The sequence below is a fragment of the Poecilia formosa genome, unplaced genomic scaffold, assembly GCF_000485575.1.
Source record: "Poecilia formosa unplaced genomic scaffold, Poecilia_formosa-5.1.2 Scaffold233, whole genome shotgun sequence".
In the NCBI taxonomy this organism is placed as follows: Eukaryota; Metazoa; Chordata; class Actinopteri; order Cyprinodontiformes; family Poeciliidae; genus Poecilia; species Poecilia formosa.
The window spans coordinates 485,989-510,528 of NW_006800172.1; the positions used below are offsets into that span (position 1 = coordinate 485,989).

A 24,540-nucleotide genomic window follows, 5' to 3' on the forward strand; every position below is an offset into this window, starting at 1 on the left:
CTCTTCTGGCACAAACGGAAGAAAGCAGACTTCCAGCGACCCACCTGTTCACAGACTGAATCAAACAAAGAATAGAGAGGACATTTCCACATCGCCATATGGACGGTGGCGACCCGTTTTCTTTTAAGATGAAAGTAAACGATCACAAATGGTCGAAATCGAACCGTGCTGGGAAGAGACTTTTTCAGTAAAATAAAATGAAAATGAACGGGCTGCAAGAGTCTGCATAACTGGCCAAACTCAGTAATGAGTTTCAAGTACAGCTTGTCTGTTGGAGGTAGAGAGAAAACGATATTCATAACAGCAACGTACAGACTAAAAGTTCTGGCTTTTGATTGAAAAATGCACCATGTAGGAGTTAAGCAGATTGTTCTGTTTTATTTGTTCATTTTTTTTACATTTATTTTGAAGTCGGCCTGTAGAAATGAATTTTGTGCGCCGAGTCTTACCCAGAGCGGACGGCTGTCAGAGCAGGTTCTGTTTAATGAGTCGGGACGAAGCCCTAATGGAGCAGGAAAGTCTGGCTTCCAAAACCACACAAGATCGAAACTTTTGCAGCAGTTCCACCAAAAGTCAAATGAGTTTTATTTTTATTTTTTTTCTACATGAGAACCTGTTTTGAGTGAGACGGTTGCTGAGGTCCTGCTGCTGCTGGTCAGAACAACCCGCCAGGATTTGGTTCATCAAGATCCAAACTACTTTTTCATTTTCAATTTTCCCTTTACAATTAACTCAAGACAGTTGAAGCGATGAGATATTTTCAATTTAACATCTTTAAAGCTAAAATAAACACCCAGATTATTTATTTAGATGGTTAAAATATAAATATAAAAGCTAAAACTGACTTTTTTAAAACTACTCCAAGCTTTTGCACTTTGAAAACCGAAGTATTTTTCAATATCATTTTTTTATCCTGGACTCTACTGTACTTGATTTTATTCAGTGATTGATAAATGAAGCAGCGTAAAGTTTTTTTTTTTTTCCTCAGGCTTCATATAACTGAAGTTTTACCAGCATTTGTTCTTTTTCTCGTCACTTATTTTCACTTCCATCGAGTAAAAAAATTAAAAAGTGCAAACAGTTTAGAAATCTGCTGCTTTGAAGCTTCTTATATAAAATTTATGTACAAACAAGTAAAAATTAATACAGCTGCTGAGAAGGTAGATTTATTGCGCAACAGCTTATTATTAGCTGCCAACATTAGCATACAGGCTTTTAGCACTACGTCATGATAAAAACAAAGAATGACGCATTTGAAAGTCATCTGATCAGATAACAGTAACAAAAACTAGAAAAAAATGATTTTAGCTTCATACAACAAAATACCTTCAAATCAGTTTGCAGAAATTAGAAATGGTTTAATGGGATTGCTTAAAACTTTTGAATTGTGAATATAAAACATCTTCAACATGCAATAAAAAAAGCTACTTTCTGGTTCTTTTGTTTTTTTTCTTCAGTCTTTTACTAATTCAAGGTGGAAGGATTCCGTTTTGTAGCCTGTCGCATATTTGCAACTAACCCCACGTCTCCCAATGCTGTTGACAAATTTCGTTTTAATCTAATCTTTTAATCAGACCACCATGTTCCTTCTCTAAGGTATCGTTTGGTGGTGGCCAAACCAGATTTTAATCTGAAAGTCTGAGGAGGCGACTAAAGATGGTGACGACAAAAAGCTTCCCAACATCAAACACTTGGAGCTCATCACCAAAGATAAACCATCAAAGGGTTTGTTTCATACAAAAGAAAGACCTAAATAATTTAACAAACCATTTTTTTAAAGAATTTCAGATGTAAATATGCATTTTGTAGGAAAGGTTTTGTGCTTAACTGTACATGAATATTCTATATATAAATCCAGATATTTATTTTAAAAAATTAATATTTGACATTTTTTTTCAAGGTGTTTATTTGTCTTTAAGATGTTTACTTATGCACATATTTTAACCACATATCCTCACGCTAAGTGTGGAAGTCAAACCTGATATTTCTGTTGGGGCTGCCATGTCTAAGCCGACATTTTTAAAAAGACTTTTGACAATAATGGGAGTTGCGATGCATGAAAATGAAACATTTGCATTGTCATACAGCCGACGGTTCATTTTTCCTGCCTAAATACGTTAACGTTCACGCTTTTAACGTTTTGTCCAGTCCATTCCTTCTTTAGACCCGGCGGTGTCCAAAGCTGTTACTGTATTTTGGGTCAAACCAAATCCTAAAGCAGCTTTTTTTTTCTCTTTCTTTCTTAGAAAACAAAGATTTCCACATCACAAAGAACCCATAGTGGAACTTCATGACATTAGCTCTGCTTAAGCTGGGAGCATAAGTTTAGTAAAAAAAAAAAAAAGAAAAAAAACTTGACGAGGGCATAACGTTTATGGAAGTGGACAGCACAGGAGGAGGGAAGAACAACAAGGTGGCCGATGCCAGCGCCAAAAGCCACAGTTCATTTCACCCGGTTAGCCTCTACATAAAACCTTCACTTCTGCAATAACAAATCACATTTTGACGTTCCGGGGGCTTTTAAGGAACATAGAAACTTCCCACTCCAAACACCAGGGTGACACGCCCTTTTGTGTTCCAGCTGCGGTTAATTGTCAGAGTGAATTAGGACTGGGGCTAATGTGGGTTTCCAAACTGGGACGGAGGCTCCAGAGTTTAGGGGAAATAGTTCACTCTGGGATTAAACTAGTGCCATACGAGTCAAATCCTGGATTTCCCCCCCAGCTCACTGCCGAGCCGCGGCGGCTACGCTACCATGTCAGCCACTTCCCATATAGCTGGGCCAGGTGGGGGCAGAGCCAGAAATCTTTGACCCAGAATTACGACTGTCTGACCCAGAATAAATTTAGCCAGCTTCTGTGTAAAACCAAGAATGCCGGGTGACTTCACAAGAAAAAAAAAAAAAAAGTTCGTTTAAATCCAATGGCTCTTTTTATTTCTCAAAAAGCTTCACTTAAGTATTTACAGTTTGTGCAAAAACATTTAAAGGTTTCAAGGACTTTACATTGTAAGTTCAACCTCAAGGCACATACATGGAACAACATCAATATTTCATCATGAGAAAAAAAAATAAAAAATTAAACTTTGGTTCCTAAAAATGTCTCGGTGTGGATGGCTAATGTAACACTGCCGCGTCTAAATGAGAAGCCGGTATTCCGAACGTAGCCATTTTACATGCACTGCAAAAAAAAAAAAGTTTCTTTTTTTTTTTTTTTTCCAGCCTGCGTCCTCCAAACCACATGAAGCGTTCTGCGTACGCTCGCTCACACTGCAGCGCAACCACCTCTGGGGATTTCCTTAAACAGAGAGACGGAGAGGAAAAGAAGGCCAGTCCAAAACCTGGTGTGTGATCAAAATGAAAGGCTATGAAGCTAAATACAGTACATGCAAAACAACAAAAAGAACTGAAGAATGCCACTAATAGTTTAAAGGACAGGTTTGGTCAGTATGAAGAAAAGATGACATGAATCCAGAGTCGTGTGTTTGTCTGAATTAGAAAAAAAATAAAAATAAAATAAAAAAACGCTTTAATGTGAACAGTCTCTCCATGTTTTGGATGTTGAATTTTCACAGAAACAGCGATTAAAAACTAAATTATTGAGAGGTTTTAATTAATGTTCAATTTAAAATACAGATTTTTTTATGTGATTAAAATATGATGGAAAAGAAATGTAAATTATTTTTCCCCCCCACCATGTAAAAACAAATGGTACAAAGGTTCACATGTGTCTTAATGTTTGGATTTTGTCTTTGGAAATAATGAAAAACTAAAAAAAAAAAAAAAAAGTTTTTGTTTGCATTTTTAAATGTAGAATATTAAATTGAAGCGCAGGCAGTCACTCTTTTTGGGGTCAAAGGACAAGAACACATATGTCTTAAATATATGAAATAATAAAAATTCACTGGTAAATGGAAACAAAAAAACAGCATCTATATCTGAAGTTACAGCAGAAAATGCTTCAGAGGTTTTTTTTTTCTTTAAATCTATTATTGTCGTTCTCCAAACGTATTCAAACTGTAGAGGTTTTCACTTTGTATGGTCTTGTTCATTATTGTGGTGAAATATATTTGTGACATCAGACACGGTGCCTCCTAAGGTCACAAGCGCCAATATAAAAAAATAAAAATAAAATTGTTTGCTTTTCTACACTGAAAATTTGATCATTTCAACCATCATTTTTCACTTGTTTCATTTTCTATGACAGAGTAGATTTGATTTGCCAAGAGCAGAACCAACATACTTAACTTGTAGCTCTAATACATTTCTTAAAGCTAAATTCAAATTTCTACTCATCCATTTTTGACCCCCAAAATGGAATATTTCACATTTTAAAACTAAAATAATCAAGTGATGTATTTTTTGTCATTACTGTTTTATGATGGGAACATTCATTTACCAAACATGCACAAGCCCAAAAAAAAAACACACCCCCCCCCAAAAAAAACAATTAGCTTGCTTTCTCGTGTTCTGACTCTCTTACATCTCACTTTCGCTCCATCACAGCCTCTAAAATATGTGACAAAAACAATCATCTTTTCCTCGACGCCTTAAAACTTTATTTTATTTGTGTTTATTTCATATGCTTTTATTCAACTGTATTTCATCTCTGGTCCAAAAAAAAAAAAAAGCAGCATAACTCCTTTGAGGTACACAAAAGTAGCAGAAACCCCGACTGTTGAGATAAAAATGGTTGCAGATGTGTCTCTTTGCCTGTGAGTTTGTTTGTATGATACAAAGAAACATTCAGATTTCTATCATCTGCTGAGGGCTGCAAGAAAAAGTAAAAGTTTGTATCTTAATTTTATTTGTATTTTACAACAAAAATCCAATCATCTCTTGTTTGTTGTTGTTTTTCATCCCTGGTTTCTGACCAAATTGTGCCTGTTGGCTTCTCGGCGCTCTCGCACACACAAAAAGGGAACGCTGTGAGCCACAGGAAGGTTTTCTGATCTGCTGTTGGTCCTGACACGTTAAGAGAAACGCAAACCACAAAACAACCAAAGCTCCACCGCTGCCTGCTCAGGCTCAGTTTTTTTTTTTTTTTTGGCACAAAATGTTGGATGAACCGTCTTCGGTTAGCTAGTTCGCTTGATGCTAACAGTTTGTTTGCCTGTTAGGGATCTGTAAGAAATGTGCTTTCCTTTCAGCTTTTCCTGTTGATGTCTCTTCCCATCTTTCACCCCGTTAGCTCTCTGTAGCTAGCAAAATAAAGGTAAGGCAAATATCAGTCTCCGTTAAACATTCACAGACAGGTCAGATACTATGTGGCAATGTTTTGACCTGACTTGTTTGACCAGCATGTGGCTTTAAAATGGGGCTTCTGTCTTTGAAAAGGCGGGGGTGGGGGGAACAAACAAAAGTTCATGGTAGCGTGTCACTGCGTGGGAGAGTTCAGCAGGAACGGCACCTAGATGACGAAAAACGGGGAAACCTGTCAGGTGCTCAGCGGGGCGAGTCCCAGGACAAATCCGGTCGGTGTCGTCGGACATTGTGAGCAGGGCGAGAGGATATGTAGGTATTAGTAGAAAAATGGTGAAATAAAAATCGGGGAGGCTTTGGTAACCACAGAAGTTAATGATAAACCCATCTAATCGCGTCCGACTTGGACAATATTTGCTCAGAGAACCGATTCCCAAACTTTTCACCTTCCAGCCCACAAAATAACAGTAGCAGAAACTTGTGACCTCAAACTATCAATTGGGTAGGCAGGCAATACTGTAAAAAAATACCTGTGAAAGAAAATCTCTAATTTCCAGTAAAATACCTCTATTTAACCATAAACTAGAGATGTTTTTTTTCTTTGTAGTGTAGTTGGTGAGCTAAAAGTGGATATTAAATTATGACAACAGTGACATATTTTGAAAATAGCTTTTTTCCCCCCTTTTTAATACTTAAAACAAATTCATTTTAATATTAGAATCACACTATTTTGCCTTCCTTGGCTCCAGATGCCAGCTATATTCAATAAATTAGAATATGCATCCAATGATGGTCGTTCGTCAGATTAAAAGTACGTTTTAAAAATAAGCTTTAAGCAGGTATGAGGCACATTTCTGAACTATGAACCTTGAAATCTGAAAATGTTTTCCTTAATTAATGTTTAATGGGTTTCACTTTGTGAACTGAGTTACTGAAAAAAAAAAAAAAAAACTTTTCAACTTTACTCTAAGTTATCACAAGAGTTCATTGAATAATTAGATTTTTTTTAAAACAGTCTTTTAACATATCAAACCTAAGAATTCCCACATTTTTGGCCAATGAAAGCAACAACCAACATGTGCTTTCATACTATTTTGCTAGATTTTGTTTGAGGATAGAGGGAATTAAAAATTAGTTCAAGTGAGGGTCATATCCTGTGATACTGGTATGGAGACAATATAGAAATGTCTATTTTCCTTATTGATTACTTTCTTTTTTTTCTTGGGGTTTATGAAAAAGTAGCTGAACTGGCAGGTTATACAAAGAAAAATGAAATATAGCAAGAATTTACCATTTTGATTTTAGAATGGATTACCTCACAGTTTTTTTATTTTAGGTATTTTATTTCATACAGAACCGTTGACTATGTTATATTTAAAGGAAAAGTTGAAATAACACACCTCACACTCATACTAATGACCAAACTAATAACTCATTATTTCTGAATGGCAAGCAGCCAGTTGGTTTAACTCGAAACACACACAAAACAGCAAGACCTGGCTCAGGCCAAGCTTGTTAATTTATCTACAAATCAGCGAGAGAGAATAATTTTCTTTTCAAATTTAACCTCTTGCCCATTTCTAACATTTGTGACTCGCTAAGCTAGTTTTCCTTAACAGCTGCCACTGAATATGTGACAGAAAAACAGTGAAAGTTGCAGTAACTGGCTGTATTTTATCATATCAGCTCCAACATCAATATCTGCTGTGAGGTATATTTTTTGTGAAAATGTTCCTTTTGGTGTTTGGAGCCATAAAATATGATCTAACTGGCTTGTACTGCTAAAACTATAATCTGGTCCACCAACATAGCAATTGGCTAATGCTTCTGGTTTATGATTTGCGACTGGAACATTGTTAACAAAGATGTGATGCAATTAACAAAAAACCTTTTCCAGGGGAAACATTGGAAAAAGTTAGTATTTAGAAAAAGGGTTCGACGGCTACACTGTAAAAATAAAGGATTTTTTCACCAATTATTGATTTTTCCATAAAACAATGAAACCAGCTGACCCATTTTGTCTTTTCCAAAGTTGATACTCCTCTTCTGTAATTTTGTTCTCCTATGGCGTCTGTTTCGTTTCCCGTCAGGCTTTAAATCTGATTTAACATATAAATCTACCAGGGCTGACACAGAAAATAACTTGATATGTGCAAAATATAATTTGCTAAAAACATAACCGGTGCTGCTGCTGGAATTACAGACAAGTGAAGCTAACTTTGCAAAACTGAGGATAAATACTTCCACCGATTATCTCTGTGATCTGGAACAAGTCTGTTATTTTTTTTCTGCTTCAATTGTTCACCTACACCTAAAATTTGTTCCAAGAAATAAAGTGAATCTTCTAGAGGGAGGTTCACGCATCCGGTAGGAAATTAGCGCTGCAGATTTTTCTCCTGTTTTTTGGTCGGATTATCAGGAAAAATGATCAAGTGTTCTTGAGACGTGTTACTGTAAAATCGAACAGTCAAAGCAAATAATTTGTCATGAAAAAAAAGCAACCGACTTGTAATTCCGACTTGAAAATTGTGAGGTTGTAATAATCTTTTAATTTTTTGTTTTGACAATAGTGGTTGCATAGTAACTACTTTAAATTAGATTTTAAATGCTGCTGGTGTTACAACTTGATGGTGTTTTTAAAAAAAAATCTAATCCTTTCTGATGGAAATGGACTCGTCACTCTTAAGAAATTAACTTCAGTTTAAAAACAAATAGAAAGACGGTCATAACTTGCCAATTGTCAGTTTTATCATACTGTGTATTTACTGTTTCTATGCTTTGCAGTAGGGTTTGGGACGCTTTATGACAAGTGATCATGGCTGGAATTAAAATCAAACGCAACTAATTTTGAGACTTTGGAAAAGAAAAAAATCCCTGGAACGTTTTCCGCTCTCAACGTTTCCTACTGTCTAAAACAGGCTGGAACACGAACGTCTGTGGAGCCTCGCAAAGAGCTAAAGACCGTTTCATCTGGAGCGGGCTTCATGCGGCCAAGTGAAAATAAGGTTGACATATTTTTCTTCCTTTTTTGGTAGGATTACGAGGAGAGAGGTGGGTGGGAATTCTTTAAGCTTGGCCGCCTTAAAATCAAATTGTGTCAGATCAAATAGAGTCCTGAGAAGTGCATAAATGGAGACCTCTCACACGCTGAAGAGCTGCTGCTGCTGCTGCCGCAGCGTCTGAGCCGAAGGGCAGGAAGAGAGTTTTAATTGAGCCCATGCAGGGATCAAGAGCATGCAGCCTAGAAATGAAGGGTAAATCAGGTTGGACAGAGTGTGAATCATCCTTACAGCTACTGCCGCCCTAAAGAGAGCAGGTACAAACGTTTGAGACGGACAAACCTGAAAATGAAATAAGGCGCCTGGCGAGGGGGGAGGGAAAGAGATAAATAATGATGAGCTAGGCAAAGAGCTTGGCGTGATCATGGGCGGGGTGTGATCTCAAAGTCATTTTCTAATTCATCACTATGTCTAATAAACGCCGGGACAAGGATGAAATATGTGGGTGTATAATTAGCGTTATGTGTGAGCCGTCTCCAGATTCATCACTCCCCCCCTCTTTCTTTCTTTCTGTCTTGCTCCAATCTCAGAGGAATCTTTATGCCGCAGCTGAAAATCCATATCATTTAGCCACCAAACACTGAAAACACTGTTAGTTTTAAACACTTCCGTGTCATTAAGTAGCTCGATGAGCATGACTATGCTGCTTGAGTGTGAGTAATGCTGTCTGGGCAAAAGGCTCTGGGGAGAACGATGGAGGTAAAGCGATCTCTCTGGCCTCTCTACCATTACTTGGTCCCACACACACAGTTGAAGGAAAACCTGCCCCCTTGTGGCCAAAAGATTAGGCCAAGAAAAAGACAGGATAAGAGCACGTTACAATTAGAAAGGAGCTTCAAGTCTCCTCATTAGAGACAACAATCCTTTGTTGCTTCTAAGCCCACATTAATTATTTTTGCTGAAAGCTGCACTAAGACTACTCTAACCTCCTCTGTGAAGCAACAGAACAAAGACGCTTTTTATTATCGTGTGGCACTTTTGGGAACATTTCAACAAATACTTAAGTTTGACATTCTCTATCCACAGTTCCATCACCTCTGCTCACTTCCTGCCTGGCTGCTGTCAATAAGAAAGTGCACTTAGATAAAAAAAATATATATATATGTATATATAATTATATATATTTTACAACACTAATCAGCAGTGCTTCGATTCCCCTTGCTCTGTTTTACCGGGGAGTAACTGGGGTGGAAGGGAATAATCGTTTTTGGAGTTGTGAGGATAATAACCAGAAAAGGTCATATTTTGTTTCTGTGGTTAGCAAAGGATCCCAGCCCTCCGGAGCGGCCCGTTCGTTTCCGAGGCTGACGCTGTATTTGTCTGTCAGGAGCTACACCCAGGGTGCCGTGATTGTACAAACCTATGTTCATGTACAGTACTGACCATTGAAACGACTTTCAAAACCCTGCTGGTTATAAAAAAAATAAAAATAAAGAAGAAAAAAACCCACTTGTGTCTCTTTTTTTTCTAAGAATAAAAAAGATAGCAGAGAATCCCACATTATTATCCACAGTATAAATTACATTGTAGACAGATCTTGGAAATATATATGGTACAGTTATATTTCACTAGAATTTTTGTATATTTTTCTTTTTTTTAGATGTCATCTACACAAACTGTGTGTATTTAAGCAGTTGTTTCTGGTCCGTGTCCGTCCGAGCACTGCATCACGTGTGGCAGAACTCTGTACTGGGCACGTTGCTGCTCTTGCAGTAGGCTATGCTGTTGTTGCTGAGGTGACAGTCTCTAAATCCAATGCCCCCGTTGGGCGTGTAAATGGGCTGGATCCGGAAGTCTCCCTTGAGCAGCTGCTCATTGTTCAGAGCCACTATCTGGAAACTGGTCTCGGTCATCTCCAGGATGGAGTTGTCCTTCTTGGTTCCCGCCTCGCAGTAGTCGTCTTTTCTCCGCCCGCGGTTGTATTTCCACTTGGTCGAGGACGACCGGCTCTTCCGGTGCATGTGCCAGCAGAACAAGCCCAGCAGCGTCACCAGGATGATGAGGACCGCTCCGCCTATAATCCCAGCCATGAGCAGCGTGGAGTTCAGGGTGTCCTGCGGGGCTTGCTCGCGCCCGGGAGGCTTAGTGGAAGTGGGCGCCTTGGTCCTGGCGTCGGAGCAGATAGTATCCTCTCCTGGCCGGTAGGAGTTCAGGGTGTCCAGAACGTGAACGCAGATCCGATACACCGAGCGGGGCTCGAGGTCAGTGAGGCTTAGGTGGCGCCGATCCCCGCTCACTGTCCTCTCCCGCATCCCTTCGTTTTGCCTTTGGCTACTTTTGACCCAAGTGACTTTGTAAGCTGTGACGGTGAAATAGGACGCCCAGCTCACCTCGATGTTGGTGGAGTTGACCACATGGAAGGAGATCTGAAGGGGATCCTCATAGGGGGGAAGGGGCCCAGGGGGGTTATTATGGATGGGTGGTAAGGGAGGAGAGGGGGAGTCAAAGTAATAAGGGTTAGATGTGGTGATGAGGGTGGAAATCATGGTTGTGATGGGGGCGGTGGTGGGTGGAGGAGGGGGTGTGGAGCGGAGGGTGGGCCAGGGCGTTTGGTCAGGGAAAATAGGGCACTCAATAATATCCAGCGTGAGCTCTCTGATTGTCATGCCTCGCACCTTCTCTGGACTGTTACACACAAACCCCCTGGCGTTGATGGAGGACGGCAATGACTTGAGCCACACCACCACCCATTTGACAGAGCAGTCACAACGCCAGGGGTTGCTGCGCACCACAAGGTGCTTCAGGCTCGACAGGCCATCGAACACTCCTTGCGTAAGAGTCTGCAGCTGGTTGGAGGAAATATCCAGTCTTTCTAGCCTGTTTAGGTCGGCAAAGGCCGCCACAGGGATCTGGTCGATCAGGTTCTCCTGCAGACTGAGCTTGACCAGAGACTGGCTGGGTAAGAGGGGTGGGGGAAAGGTGAGGGAATTCCTAGCCAGAGCCAGTTCTCGGAGAGAGCCCAGGTCCCTGAAAGTCCCTGGCGCTATGCCCTCGTCCGTCAGTAGGTTCCCGTCCAGCAGGAGGCGCTGCAGGCGCGTCACATTCTGAAAGGCCTCCTCTGCAATAACTGCTATGCGGTTCTCATCCAACCGCAGCTCCTTCAGGTCCTCAGGAAGACCAATAGGAACACTGCTTAAGTGGTTCTTGGTAAGGAAAAGGAGCTTAAGGCTTTGCGCCTCCCTAAAGGCCCCTTCCTCCACCCCCACTGTAGAGATGGAGTTATCATCAAGGTGCAATTCCTCAAGTTTACTCAGCTGAGCCAAGGCTGCTCTGGAGATTGTTTGGATGTTGTTCTCCTGAAGATGCAGGACTTTTGTGTTTTTGGGCAGATTTATGGGGAATTCATCCAGCTGGTTGCCATACAGATAAACAACTTCTATGGATTCTAGATTGTGAAATTCCATAGGGAAGCCGGCATTGTTGATCTGGTTGTTGTGTAGGAAGAGGATGCTGTAGCCCTCCCCTATCCCCAGAGGCACTGATGTCAGGCTGCGTTCGTTGCAGTATATAAACTCTTTGTCACAACGGCACACTTGGGGGCAAGAAGCAATTGGGCTGAACTGCATTTGAAGGCTAAGGATGACAGTCAACCAAAACTGCAAAAACGACGCCCAATCTTTATTCCACGGTCCAGAAAGAAACTCCATAGTGGAAAACCAAAAAAAGGAAAACCAAAAAATAAAAAAAATGTATATCCCCCCCCAAAAAAGGGCAATAAATTGTACGTATCGTATCCACAAAAAAAACAAAAAAACAAAAAGAAAAAACCCAGATCCTGCAAAAATGTCCACCAAAGGAGAGTCTAGCAACAATTTACAGTTAGTTGGGAACAAAGACAGTAATCCCGTAAATGCTAGTCCTCAGCTGAAGAGCAACGGCCTCATTCGCGGTGGTGACTCCATCCATGCTGAGACGTCAAACAATGGCGGGACCCTTCACTCGCTGCTCCACAAAGAGCTCAGCCAGGGCCAATTTGAAGACACGCAGGAGAAGGCCGCCACAGGCTTTGCTCGCCTGTCCGTCACACACTGCTGGTCCCAGACCACCACAGAGCCCGCAGGGGGCAGCATTTGGATCCAGCGACCTGTGGGAAAATGAAGGGAAGCTAAATAAGTTTTTATTTTTTCAAGGAATGGTTAGTTCTTGAAAAATAGGGACCTCATTTTTTCTTCCGAGCCTTATGTACCTTTATTTAACATACAAACACACTTTTTCATCTATGTGTCCATGTCTCTTGAATAGACAACCCAGGTCACATATTGTTTGGAATTATACACCGACTATGTTATATAGGGAAAAAAAAAAGAAGTCGTCTGATAAATATTCAGAACAGCTCTTGCACATCCGGTCTCACAGACATAAAGAAGGCTTTTATTCCCCTCGCGCTCTATCAAAGGAGGTAATAGAGCACTGCAAGGACACTCACTCATGGATTCACGGGGGCTTCTCGGCAACATCGGGGCCCGCTTAATGGAAAACATGATAAAAAGAGATAAGGCTAATAAAGACATCGGCTTTCTAAATGCCAACATGGATGCACAAGACAGTTTCTGGTGAGAAGAAGACAACATGAGGAGGGGGATAAAAACGGATAAATAAGAGCTGCACCTGCTTTTATTGTTATTATTTTCTCTTTATTTCCAGCTGCTTGAGCAGACGTTGCACGGAAAGGTGCACGAGTAAACACGACTGCTTACAGTAAACAGAGGCGACTGTTTTGCCGGTGGCCCGCAGAGGAGCTTGTTATTACCAGCGCAGACTGGAATGACGTGCAAATTTAAGGCCGGGGACATTGGGGGTGAGTGGGTGGGGAGTGGGAGAAGCAGAGGCAGTCGAGGAATAGAGACACTGCATGTCGGCTCCCCCTCTGGATCGGAGTGACATACACGACCTGCCAACTGGAATGGGATTGGAAAAATCATATTCCCCTTCAAGCTGCAATGCATGAACAATACAGACTTATAACTTAGCATTGGAGAGATACTGAGTACCCCCCCACCCCACTACCACCCCTCCGGATCCATTATTCCAACTTTTATAAGCCATCAAACACCTCTTCTTCCATCTTTGCATGATTTAAAGATAGTGGTCGTCATCTGCAGCTTTCAGCTTTGACCGAAGCCCCTCCCTGAGTCGGCCACAGTGGTGGGAGCAAGGAGTTGAATGTTAAGCACTGCAGTGGCCATGAGTGTAGATGAAGGGTTCCTGCTCGGTTTGGAGCAGCCAGAAAGAGACAGGTTGGGAAAACAGACAGCGTTAAAGGACAGTAGGACGCTTTTACCAATTAAAATTTATGTTAATTACATCTGGCAGCTATAACGGATGAAATCTATTTAAAAAAAAACAACTGATCGATGGCTCAATGGATGCACTGATCAAGTCTTATTGACTGATCCCGGTTTTTTGTTTTACACTAACAATTATAAAACATAAAAGTGGAAAAATATGCTGCAGGTTCTTTTATGGGGTTAGTAGATTAGAAAGTGAATAAATCACCATGTTACCCCTAGTTAAACATGAAAGCAAAAGAATACATAGCTAATTAGCTATGAAAAATATCTCACATTTTATATATATATATATATATATATATATATATATATATATATATGCTGTTTTACAGTATGCCACCAATACCTAGATAGGGCCTATAAGAATAGACTATTCTTATAAGCTCCATAAGAATAAGGTGAGTGCTTTAAAGAGTGAACTTACATATAACTCATTGAAAAAAAAAAACATGCAACACTTATGACGTATTTTGGAGGCTCAGTCGAAAAAAACAAACAAATTATATGGAAGCAGCGCAGAACACAGTCAATGTTTTTAGCTAATTGTTAGCTAAAAACATTGACGTTAGCATTAGCTTCACAGCTTTTCTCAAAAGTGATGCTAGATTTATTCTTTTTGAGAAAGCAAAATTATAGTACTTTCTGTGTTTTCTAGGACCGTAATGTTCAGTCAGTAGAACCTTCAGGAACAAAAACTGGATTCTTAGTTTCCCAAACCATCTTGTCTCGTTCTCCTGAACCCATCATCATCTAAGCTGGTTTTATCGACACAACCCAATTAAACATATAGCCACGCTTTAACAAAAATAAAAAGTATACCCTGCCTTTGCTTGTTGTGGAGATGGGAGACAGAGACACAGGAACAATCCTTTGACACACATCTGTGATCTACTTTTCTAAATTGAAAAGAGCTAAATTTAATCAAATAAGCTTCAGGGGTGGTGGTGGCGGTGGGGGTGGATAAGGATAAGCAACCGCATGAGGCGATAAAATGCGGCTGAATCTACAGCAGAAGGCAGCAGCGTCAAGATTATTATGGCAGCGTGAATCAAGCCACTAAGAATCCAAATTATAACCTTCAAAAAGCAGCACAAGTTTACGGGAAAACACCAAAATTCTCTCATATCAAATGCAGACAGGAATCAGCACGTCAGGGGGTGCTCTTTCTTTTCTTTTTTAATCTCCCCCCTCCTCTTTCTCCTTTTCTTTAATTTCATTTCCAGTCGAGGGAGCACAGTTTCTCACCACCAGATGAACGCGGTGATACGCGACCAGGACAATCCGATTAGGAGTGGGTTTAGCGCCTGAAACGCAATTTTAAAAAAAAAAGAAAAAAGAAAAAGTTTTTTTTTTCTTTTTAAATGGATAGGGGCGTTTAAAAAGAAGGCGATCAGGTATACTTCAAAGGGCTGTTCATCTGAATGAACTATTTCTAAAGGAAGGGGGCAGGAGAGCGTGCAGTGCATCGAGAGCGAAAAGCTCCTCTAAATCACAAAAAGGAGGAAAATAAAACGGAAAGCGCAGTAATCCACGGCATCCAACTAACATGAACTAAAAATGTGGAATTAATTTAAAGAAAAAGTGTATAATGCGATGACTGTAAAGAGGTTGAGTTGTTTTGTGTGTTTGCACATACATTATAGAAAAAGTCTTCGATCCTAATGTAATTTAGGCCAGAGCCACACATGCATTTCTTTCCATTTCTCTCCCGCTTTAACATGAGACATTCTCCGTACCTTTTGCGACCCCGCGTCCATCTCGAACCCCGCAACCGCATTTAACTTTTGCCCTCTGTCCGATCCTCTGTCCTTCATGCGGTCCCGCTGCGTGTCCGTGCGTAAAATGTTCCCATCAGCGGCGTGGACCCGACGACTCCTCGGAACAGCGTAACATTTTTATCCCGCATGGGTCCCCCTCCGTCTCCTGAGCGCTCTCTCCGTCCGTGCGTCCGCACTTTTTCACCGGGTGTGCGTGTGTGTGTGTGCGTGTGTGTGAGAGCTCCGCCGCTTCCACTCAGCACAGTCCGCGGCGCACCGGGACCGAGGAACGCGGCTCCCCGCTCACACACCGTCTCCGCGCGGCGAGGACACACTCTCCCGATCCGCTCCGACGGGCCATGGTGGCCAGCTGCGTCCGTCTGTCCGTGTGCGTTTTTTATTTCTTTTAAAAAAGAAAAAGGAAAAAAAAAAAAAGAAAAGAAAAAGTCGGGAGGCTCAAGTCTTCTTCTGCCTGCGCAACTCGGAGCTCGGACTCCCTGCGAGCTGTTTTCCAAGATGGATTCAGTTGATAGTGCGACGTGCCTGCTCCGCTCACCTCTCCCTCTCCTCTCCTCTCCTCTCCTCCGTCCCTCCGCCCCCTCCTCACGGTGAAGAATGCCTCTCCTTCCAGCAGCTCCGTGATGGCTCTAAGCCACAGATCCTCCCCGCCGCCCCTCAAACTGCACAAAATAGTTTGCCTCTCAACAGACTTGATCCTTGCGCGTTATTCGCCCAGCCTCCCCCTCAGCCCGCAGCGATAACACGGCTTTCATTTGCGCTTCATGCACAAAATCCAGGCATTCGACTTGGAGTCACATCCACGGTGGGGAAAAAAACAAACAAACAAAAAAAAACAATAACCACACAGCAGATTCCTTTATTTCTTTGGATTAGTGGATTTTGTTGGCTAAAACCTTCAGCTGCACTGTTCGCTGTGTGGGGATATTTTATGATTAGCTCAAACTCGCTTGAAAGTTTGGTTTTAATTCGTAATTTGATCGACTTAAACAGTGAAAAGCTAAACCCGTTTGAGTTTTTTTCAGTTTTCCACGGGTATCTGGATCAACCTTCACAGTAGGACTAATTTAACAAAGATTTTTAGCATTAATGTTTAACACTAACCCTACATCCAGTGGTGATAATAGCATGAATCGGGCCATGGGCAGACTCTTCCTCCGTGCCCCCGCAGCCCCCCAAAGAAAACTGAATACATCCTCTCTGCCTGAATTTAGAAAGGGCTTAAAGGGGCAGTAGCACAGTCTCCTCTCCCTCATTTTTTTTCCTCGTCACAAAGTATTTTATAGGACCACAAAGAAAACATATCACATGAAGTTTAATTTGTTTTATTAATGATGAGAATCGATTAAAATCTTTAATCGGTCTGTAATTTATCACAATTAATAACATTTTAATCAAACTATTTAACAACAAAATTAACATTTTAATTTTTTTTGCTGCCAAATTATTGAACGAATGGAGAGATGAGCTCAATGACAAAGATATTAATTTTTTTTTTATCTGTTAAGGTTATTCAGCCATTAGATTGGTGCAAAGTGCTATTATATCTATTCAGCTTTCTAGTGTTTCCCTCATCAGCCATGTAGCTTCTTTGAAAAAAATACTTCTTTAGAAATGTGGACGCCAACATCAGCATTGGGTACATCTGTGCTGCTGCAGCCTCGGTGATGGGCCACAACAATCGTCTTTTCCAGCATCATTGGGTCATTTATTGAAGCAAAAATGAACACAGAGTGTTTTAAAGTAGCACCAATTCATAATTATAACCTGCAAATGGGACTTAAGTCACTGCTGTGGTTTATAGGCCTGGTTTAAGAAAGCAGCTCGGAGTGATACGACTCCCAACTTAAATCTATTACAATTGCTAGCTAGAGGATGCTCCAATAGAATTAGCGTTACAAACCAACGTCAAAATATTTCTCTGAATTTTATGGGAAATGGATGTCGTCTAATAGCGTGTGTGCAAATAGCTCCAACTTTCAATGTTCCTCGACTGTGGCAGCCATGTTGGATTTACAGTCATGGTTCATGGAGTCCCAGCTGATTTTCAGTAGTTGGACGTCAACATTTCAGACGTCATGCGACAAATGTAATTCCACTAAAACATGCACAGCCGTATTCATTAGAGCAAGGCACACTTAGCCACAAGCACTAACATGAAATACATATAAAACCCTACTTCCCTCTTTTTTTCTCTTTCATGCACTCAAAATAATGTTTAAAAAAACAAATGGGGAAATAAATTATGAAAGTTTTACATTTTTTTCCCCAACTAAGATAAACTCAGAGGTGGAGTTGAGGTTGTAACGTTTGACCCTAATCAAACATGTTTGAACGTCTTTAACGTTGAAATGAGTACATGATGTGCTATGCTGGGCTTTGCATCTAGAAATGAAACAAAAATAACCACTGATTGAGTCCGCATTCGACTCGGTCATTACTTCAATTGTTCCCAGCGCGAGTCAAACACCAGGAAGTAGTTACAGCCTCAACGCTGATGACAGTCGTCCGGTGAATTGTTTGTTGGAACAGTCTATGTTCTGTTATGCAAGCAGGGTCACTTTGAACTGTGACAAGCCGATAACTCCATGCCTTATCTAGCCGATAACCTCTTCTTCACCTGTCCAAATCCTAAGACGTCCCGCGTGTCTGTTGCACTCTTTATCTCCTCTACTCGTCCATTCCACCCTCTGGTTCTACTCGTACAGAGAATGCAGTGGAAAAGCAACCAAAATTAACCTGTAACCTATAAAATGGACGTTTTTAGCTTCTAAAAACATACAGGGCTGCGGCCGCAGATGCTAATGTTTAAGGAAGCCAATGGAAAAACATTAAACTATAAGTTACACCCCGGCTCTGTTTGGAACACCCAGGGGATTTACTGCTTCAGCCTTAATCTTATAATTTATGGATCAGAGTGACAAATATTTGCTGGTAGTTAACATAGCTTAAAAACTTAATGGTGCTAGCATGACTCTGATCAAAATATTAGCATTTTTCATCACACCGTGCAGTGTCTGAATGAATTTGACTCTGTAGTGTTGCCCATTCATCTGTTGTTGTAGAGAGTAACTTTATAAATGTTAGATTTTTCTGTGATTGTGCCTCTTCATGCTGTATTTCCACCGCTATCTTGTAATGCAAACATTTCTCTTTTTAAAATAAAAAATAGTAAGGTACTCAGATTAAGTATAGTTTATTAACAGTTGTTTAAGTCATTTAGATTTTTGAATGAGTGATAAGAGCAGCACAAAGTAAGAGAGAGTAAAGAGAGTGAATGTGTAAAATCATGGCTTTAGCTGCTAGTTGAGTATTTAAGACTCGACACAGAGAGAACAACAATATAAGAGTGGCAGAACATTGCCGCCCCCTGGCAGAACATTACCCTGGGCAGAGAGGTGTATTTCATTTCTTTTCTTTTTTTAAAACAGACTACTGGGTTTGATGGAAGTTGTCTTTTCACCAGATGCTCGATAGACATTTTAATCTCAACACCTCTTCGAAGGTTGTGGAAAGGGACCAATTCTGGCAACAGAAGTTAAAACAGTATCCCCATCTTAGCCAGGCTTACACACTTTTCAGCGTTTATTAGCCAACTTACCTCTAAAAGTACAATATACAGACTCTTAATCTGAGTTGAACGCGGACCTGAAAACTGAACGATGAAAGTATATATACTTTATCTGTTTTAGGCTATGGAGAAACGATTCAGTCGTGCAGCACGGTAGTTTATGGCCATTATGCAATTTCAGGCATCAAATTTCAGAGGTACATCAGCTTAAGCCATTTAATCTTATTGCAGTTTCTGTTTAATTTATATCCACTGAGGCAGAAAAGAAATGAAATACAAATGAAAGAATATTCAAAGGCCCAAGTTTTACTTAAAAAAAAAAAAAATTAAACCCGTCATGTTCTTTGTTTTCCCCCCGTCTGGCGGTCGAGGTCAGAAAGGCACACAGGAGTCACAGGATCCACACGGGTCAGCAGGTGCACATTTTCCCTTTCATCTGTGCCTCCGGTTCCCGAGCGATATTAATGTTTGACTTCTAGTGACCCGTTTCAACATATAAATCAAACACCAGACTGGCAGCAAATAACAAGGCTCCCGTTTAAACCGCCGTCTGTCATTTCGCGCACGCGCCGCGACGGCCCGACTCGTCAGCTCCGTCACGAGACAATTTGGTTGTTCCAAATGTCCCCTCCCTTCATGTCCAATTTCGTCTGCCTTGTCTCTGGGACGGACGGCTGTTGCGAAGCCCAAGTCCACAACGTTTAATTCCTTCATAAATCAAGCTTCTCTGCACGGCATGCATTATTGATTGAATGAATTTAGAGGAAACGGCCTATTTTTATTTTCCCTTTGATGGACGTGCTTCGCGGCGGTGCACTTCGTTCCCGGCCGCTGCTGCATTATGGAATGTCTCTTTCAAGCAGGCAAATGAGAATAAAAATTACAGCTACCTGAGGGGCCCTGTGAGGATAAACACACCGGCGCCATTATACGGCCCGTTAATTTAATTGTGTTTATTGTTGCCAAGCAAAATAGCTGAGCGGCATTTACGTGTGAAAGGCTGGAATAGTATTAGGCTTTAGGTTTAAAAAAAAAAAAAAAAGAAAAAGAAAAAATCTAGTTATTATTCTAATGAAGTGTCTGTTTGGTTCATTCCTTTAAGCTTTAATGACTGCATGCTGTGCACTGTATTGCAAAAGTATTCACACCCAATCAAGTTCTTAATATTTTATGATATTACACTATATAAACTACCATTTATCAGCTTATAGGACTGATATATTAATTTGCAGTAATTTCCTTTAGTAAAATATTTTTTTCTGCACCTACAGGACACCCAATGCGGCTCTTGCTCAGGGGCCCAAATCCTAGTAGATCCTGATTAGGCTCCTTGAATTTTTGCATTAGTTATTCCTGAGCAGCTTCCATGTTGACAAAAATAACCCCCACAGCATAATGCTGCTATCACCATGCTTGAGCATGAAGGTGGTGTGTGCAGGATGTATGGATTTGGAATGATCCAAAAAATAAATAACAGACACCAAATTGGTATAAATACTGGATCCATGCTAGCGTGGAAAGGTCGATTCTTTAGTTTGAGATTCCCTCTTTTAATTGTTTTTATTTTTGCATTAAAGTTTCTGATATCTACCTCAACAAATTTTGTTTTGATTTGCTTTCAAATAATATTTTGCACTTTATTTAGGAAATATTCACATAATTCATGTCATGTTATTAGAATATTTTATATATCCCTATAAACTTTGCCCATATTTAGTCCTATGTTGGAACAAAATTATTCACAGGAAAAAAGGCAAAGTAAAATAGTAAAACATCCACATGCACCCTCTCTCCGATCTCAAAGTGGAAATTCCCACTGCCTTGCCCTGTGTTTTGGTGTGGCATATTTACTCGGCACGCATGTGCGGCATGATAAAACTACAGATACCCATGACCCCAGAGAACTTCAAAGCCTGCTCCGTCCATCTGCTCCTGCTCAGGCCCCAGACTCTAACGGAGAGTAGATGAGCTTTAAAAAAAAACAAAAAACCATCCACTTAGATATGCAGATATGTTTCTCCCCCTGGTTGTATCCACTCCGGTCCCTGAAGACATCATTAGCTTATCACATTCCTCCCTCATGCATGAATTTACATCTGGACACTGAGAGGCACTTCAAAGGTGCCAACAGCATGAGTGTTTAAAAACCCCCTTCCCCTCGGCAAGTCTAGGCGAGACCCTTTTCAGGAGCCCGAGTGTGGGAAACCACAGTATCACGGCGAGCGGTGATGTAATCGGGCCCCGTCGCTCGAGATTCGCCAGGCTTTGAGGAAAAATATGCTGATTATGTTTAGAGTGGGCGATCAATGCATTCATTAATTTCCAAGGCGGTGTAATTACGTCTGCCCCTGTCGATTATCAATCTACATACGGCTCACGCCGCAGCGGGGCTCTGAGGAGAGCCGACCAGACGAGTCAGTCAACAACACGCCGAGTGTTTTGCTCATGGAGCTTGGAGCATTTTTACCCAGCTGTACGGGCAATGTTACAAATAAAGCTGCAGCTCAGTTTTCCTTCAAATTAAGTGTTTGTGTCTGTTCATTTTAAACATCAGGATTTCATTTGAGGCAGAAATGAACACTACTGATTACGTTTGCTCAGGAATGTGGCACATGAAGGATTAACGCTGTTTCCATGTGTTGGTCAGAAGTTCATTATCTGCTCTGAGTTCAATTCCTTATAAATGTGAAGAGCTCAGCTTTCCTTCCTTCTTTTGTTGAATTTACTTATAATTACAGTGGTAATATCTTTTTTTGTTGTTGTTTAAGGAGATTTTGTTGTTTGCTTCCCTTTCCTATAGTGTCAGCTGGTTGACCACTGGACCAGTTTCTAAAGATCACAAAGTCTCTTAACTAGAGGAAATACAGCAACTAAAACAGGATGTGATGTAATTTAGATGAGAAAACTCATCTTCTGACATGAACAGTTAAACTACATTTCATCCACACCTTCTGTAGTTGTTCAGATGTATCAGGGCTGCAGATGAAAAACTATACCTACACTTTATAACAAAACAATGACGACGTTCAACATATTTTAACTGGGATTTGTTAAAGTGCAACACTAAGCAGGGCATCATTTGTTCTTTCACAACAAACAATGTTGGATTTAAATGCATTTTTGCTAATAACAGAAAGAGATTAATTCACTTATGACATATTTCCCATGTTACAAGTGAAATAATCTACTAGTGGAATTAGTGCTTCTTTATCAATACAAAAGAATTGTTTACTTAAAACAAGCCCTTATGTCTTAATCAAAAGTTGCTTTCAAGTGTACCAAGATATTTTCACTAGAAAAAGACTTGACAAGAGTTTGTGTTTTTGTAGTGTTTGTCCATTTAGGTGATTATATTGTCAATAAGTTGAGACCAGGACATTTGAATCAATAAAGGGCAAAATAAAACATGTTAGAAGCTGCAAAAGACATGTTAGTTACTTTTACATTAGAACGGCCCAGTCAAAGTCTAGACCTAAACCCGTGTGAGAATCAATGGCTAGACTTGAGATATTCTCCATCCAGTCTGACTGAGGCTGGTCAAAAACCCGCCACTTTTGATTGAAAACTTAGTTGATTTTTTAATGTATGCGCTTTATTAGAAATTGCTTTGGATTTATTTCAGGAACATGGAAAGAGGGAGGAAAAGGTTTAAAAGGGAAAAAAGAGAGAAAGAAGCACAGAGAGAACATAAGTCAACACCCAACTAGTCTGCCTGTAGACCTGCAGAAAGACAGGAAAAAAATGGAGCTCTACTAATTTTGAAATGAAGGATGATTACAGATACATGCTCCAATTACAGATGTTTTCTTTTTGTAAAATAAATAATTAAAATACTATCAAAGCGGCAATGCAATTTATTAGTATGTGGTTTGTAATATGAAAAAAAAAATGTAAAAGCATTCAGAGGACATAGATAATTTTGAAAGACTGCACAGCAAAATGCGATATGACACATGGCAAGAAGATTTATCAGCAGGGCATACAGTAGCTTTAATAATAAAAAAAAAAGTCTAAAATTGATGGGGACGCTGTCAAAAGGCCTAGCAGCACTCAATCAGGGCCATTTCATATGTGGCGGTGCATGCAGTAAGCAAGGTCTCGGATGTGAATTTATCGAGGAGCGAACGCGCGTTCCTCGCTCAATGCTGCCCTGTGCTGATGCCAGGCTGTAAAATCACCGACTTAACAAGCAAGTCCCTGTAGTTCTGCTGAGAGAGGGATGGGAAGCAGGATGGCAGGAGGTGGGAGGGGCCGCGCAGAGACGGAGGGCAAACTGGGAGGGTGGGGAGGCAAAAAAAAAAAAGAAAAAAAAAATCACTCCAACAGAGCTGCCATGTCATCCTAGTCCTCCCACTGTTTAGTATATCAGATTACTGCCATGTAATATCATATTTTCAACTGAAACGTTTCACTGATGTGTTTGTAGTCAAGGTAATACAAAGGAAGCTGTTCCATTTAAGGTTTTCAGGTTGTTGTTTTTTCCAAAGTAAAGATTATTTTCAGCTTTTCTCCTGACCGTTTTCTCTATTTAAAGCCCTTTGCTTATGTCATTTTTAAACCTGCGTTGCAAAATGTCAATAAATAACTTTAAGTCAATAATTTCTTAATTTTGATGAAAAAGTATTTGTTCCATTGGCAGATTATTTCACTCATAAGATATTTTCCCATGTTGTAAGAGAAATAATCTGCCAATAGGATTAGTACTTTTTCATCAATAAAACTTATAATTAACTTGTTGGTTTTTGTCTCATTTCAAGTTTACTATGATATTTACATTAGAAACTAAACCAAAAATACTTGGTAAGAGTTTGTTTTGCAGTGTGTTGCAGAAAAATTAAAATTAAATTTTTTTAAAGACCAATTTTGTTTGGACTTCATAATCTGTTTTATTTATGGCTCTGGTTGAATTTAGTTTTTATTTCCATTTTATTTATTGGTTTTGGTTTATGTTTTATTTGGTGGCTTTATTTAAATATCTTCCAGTTCCTGGGTGACTTGTTCTTTACAAAATTAAACTTCATCGACCTTTGAGAGCACAAACTTGCATTATTTTGAAATTATCAATGTATTTATTTGAAAATGGTCTCAAAACAACAATATTGTTGTTTATCATAATAGTTTCTGCAACAATTCATCGTCCAGCAAAGTTTATTGAGACATGCCCAGTTAGGAATTAGGAAGAATTTACATATTAAGACAGTTTCCATGGTGAGTATTAATGCATTTGGAGTGGTAAGCATTTTCTGATGGCTTCTGAAGCATTAGCAGACTTTAGCTTCTCGCTAGCAGCTGTCAATAACGTACTGCGCAAAACGCCAACAAAAATCCAATTTGTTTAAAATGTTCTGTACTAAAATATCACCGAGTCATAAGAAAAGCAGCAAAACAAGCCATTTGTGTGTGGAAACTTTTGGAAAAATGTGCAGAAACTCTGACGCAGGTGTTAGCATTTTGAGTCTTAATAGCTTCACAGAGCCACATTCCAAGCTTTCAAGATTGCAAAAAAATGACCATGTTGGCAAATCTGTGCTAAACCTCATGCTGAGCTCAGCAGCTCAAACAATAATAATGGCCTTCATTAGAGTGAATTATAACACTTACTTACTCAAAGTCCATTGTACTGTCATAGTGTATGAGTTGAGGA

General features: G+C 40.1%; 1 protein-coding gene and 1 long non-coding RNA gene across 2 annotated transcripts; both read right to left on the bottom strand.

Moving 5' to 3' along the window:
* Nucleotides 1–4,606: 4,606 nt before the first annotated feature.
* On the bottom strand, nt 4,607–15,813 carry flrt2 (fibronectin leucine rich transmembrane protein 2). Its single transcript, XM_007568948.2, has 2 exons — nt 15,287–15,813; nt 4,607–12,343 (listed from the first exon to the last, which is right to left on the bottom strand). The coding sequence occupies exon 2, from the start codon at nt 11,904–11,906 to the stop codon at nt 9,927–9,929; it is 1,980 nt and encodes a 659-aa protein (XP_007569010.1). The 5' UTR covers nt 11,907–12,343; nt 15,287–15,813; the 3' UTR covers nt 4,607–9,926.
* Nucleotides 4,607–21,085, bottom strand: LOC107838262 (uncharacterized). Its single transcript, XR_001664327.1, has 3 exons — nt 21,075–21,085; nt 14,268–14,270; nt 4,607–9,169 (listed from the first exon to the last, which is right to left on the bottom strand). It is a non-coding gene; the product is annotated as an uncharacterized LOC107838262 (long non-coding RNA).
* Between the last annotated feature and the right edge of the window lie 3,455 nt (nt 21,086–24,540).

Excerpts from the sequence above, each read along its gene's own strand:
- flrt2 (XM_007568948.2), bottom strand. The coding sequence starts at position 11,906 with ATGGAGTTTCTTTCTGGACCGTGGAATAAAGATTGGGCGTCGTTTTTG.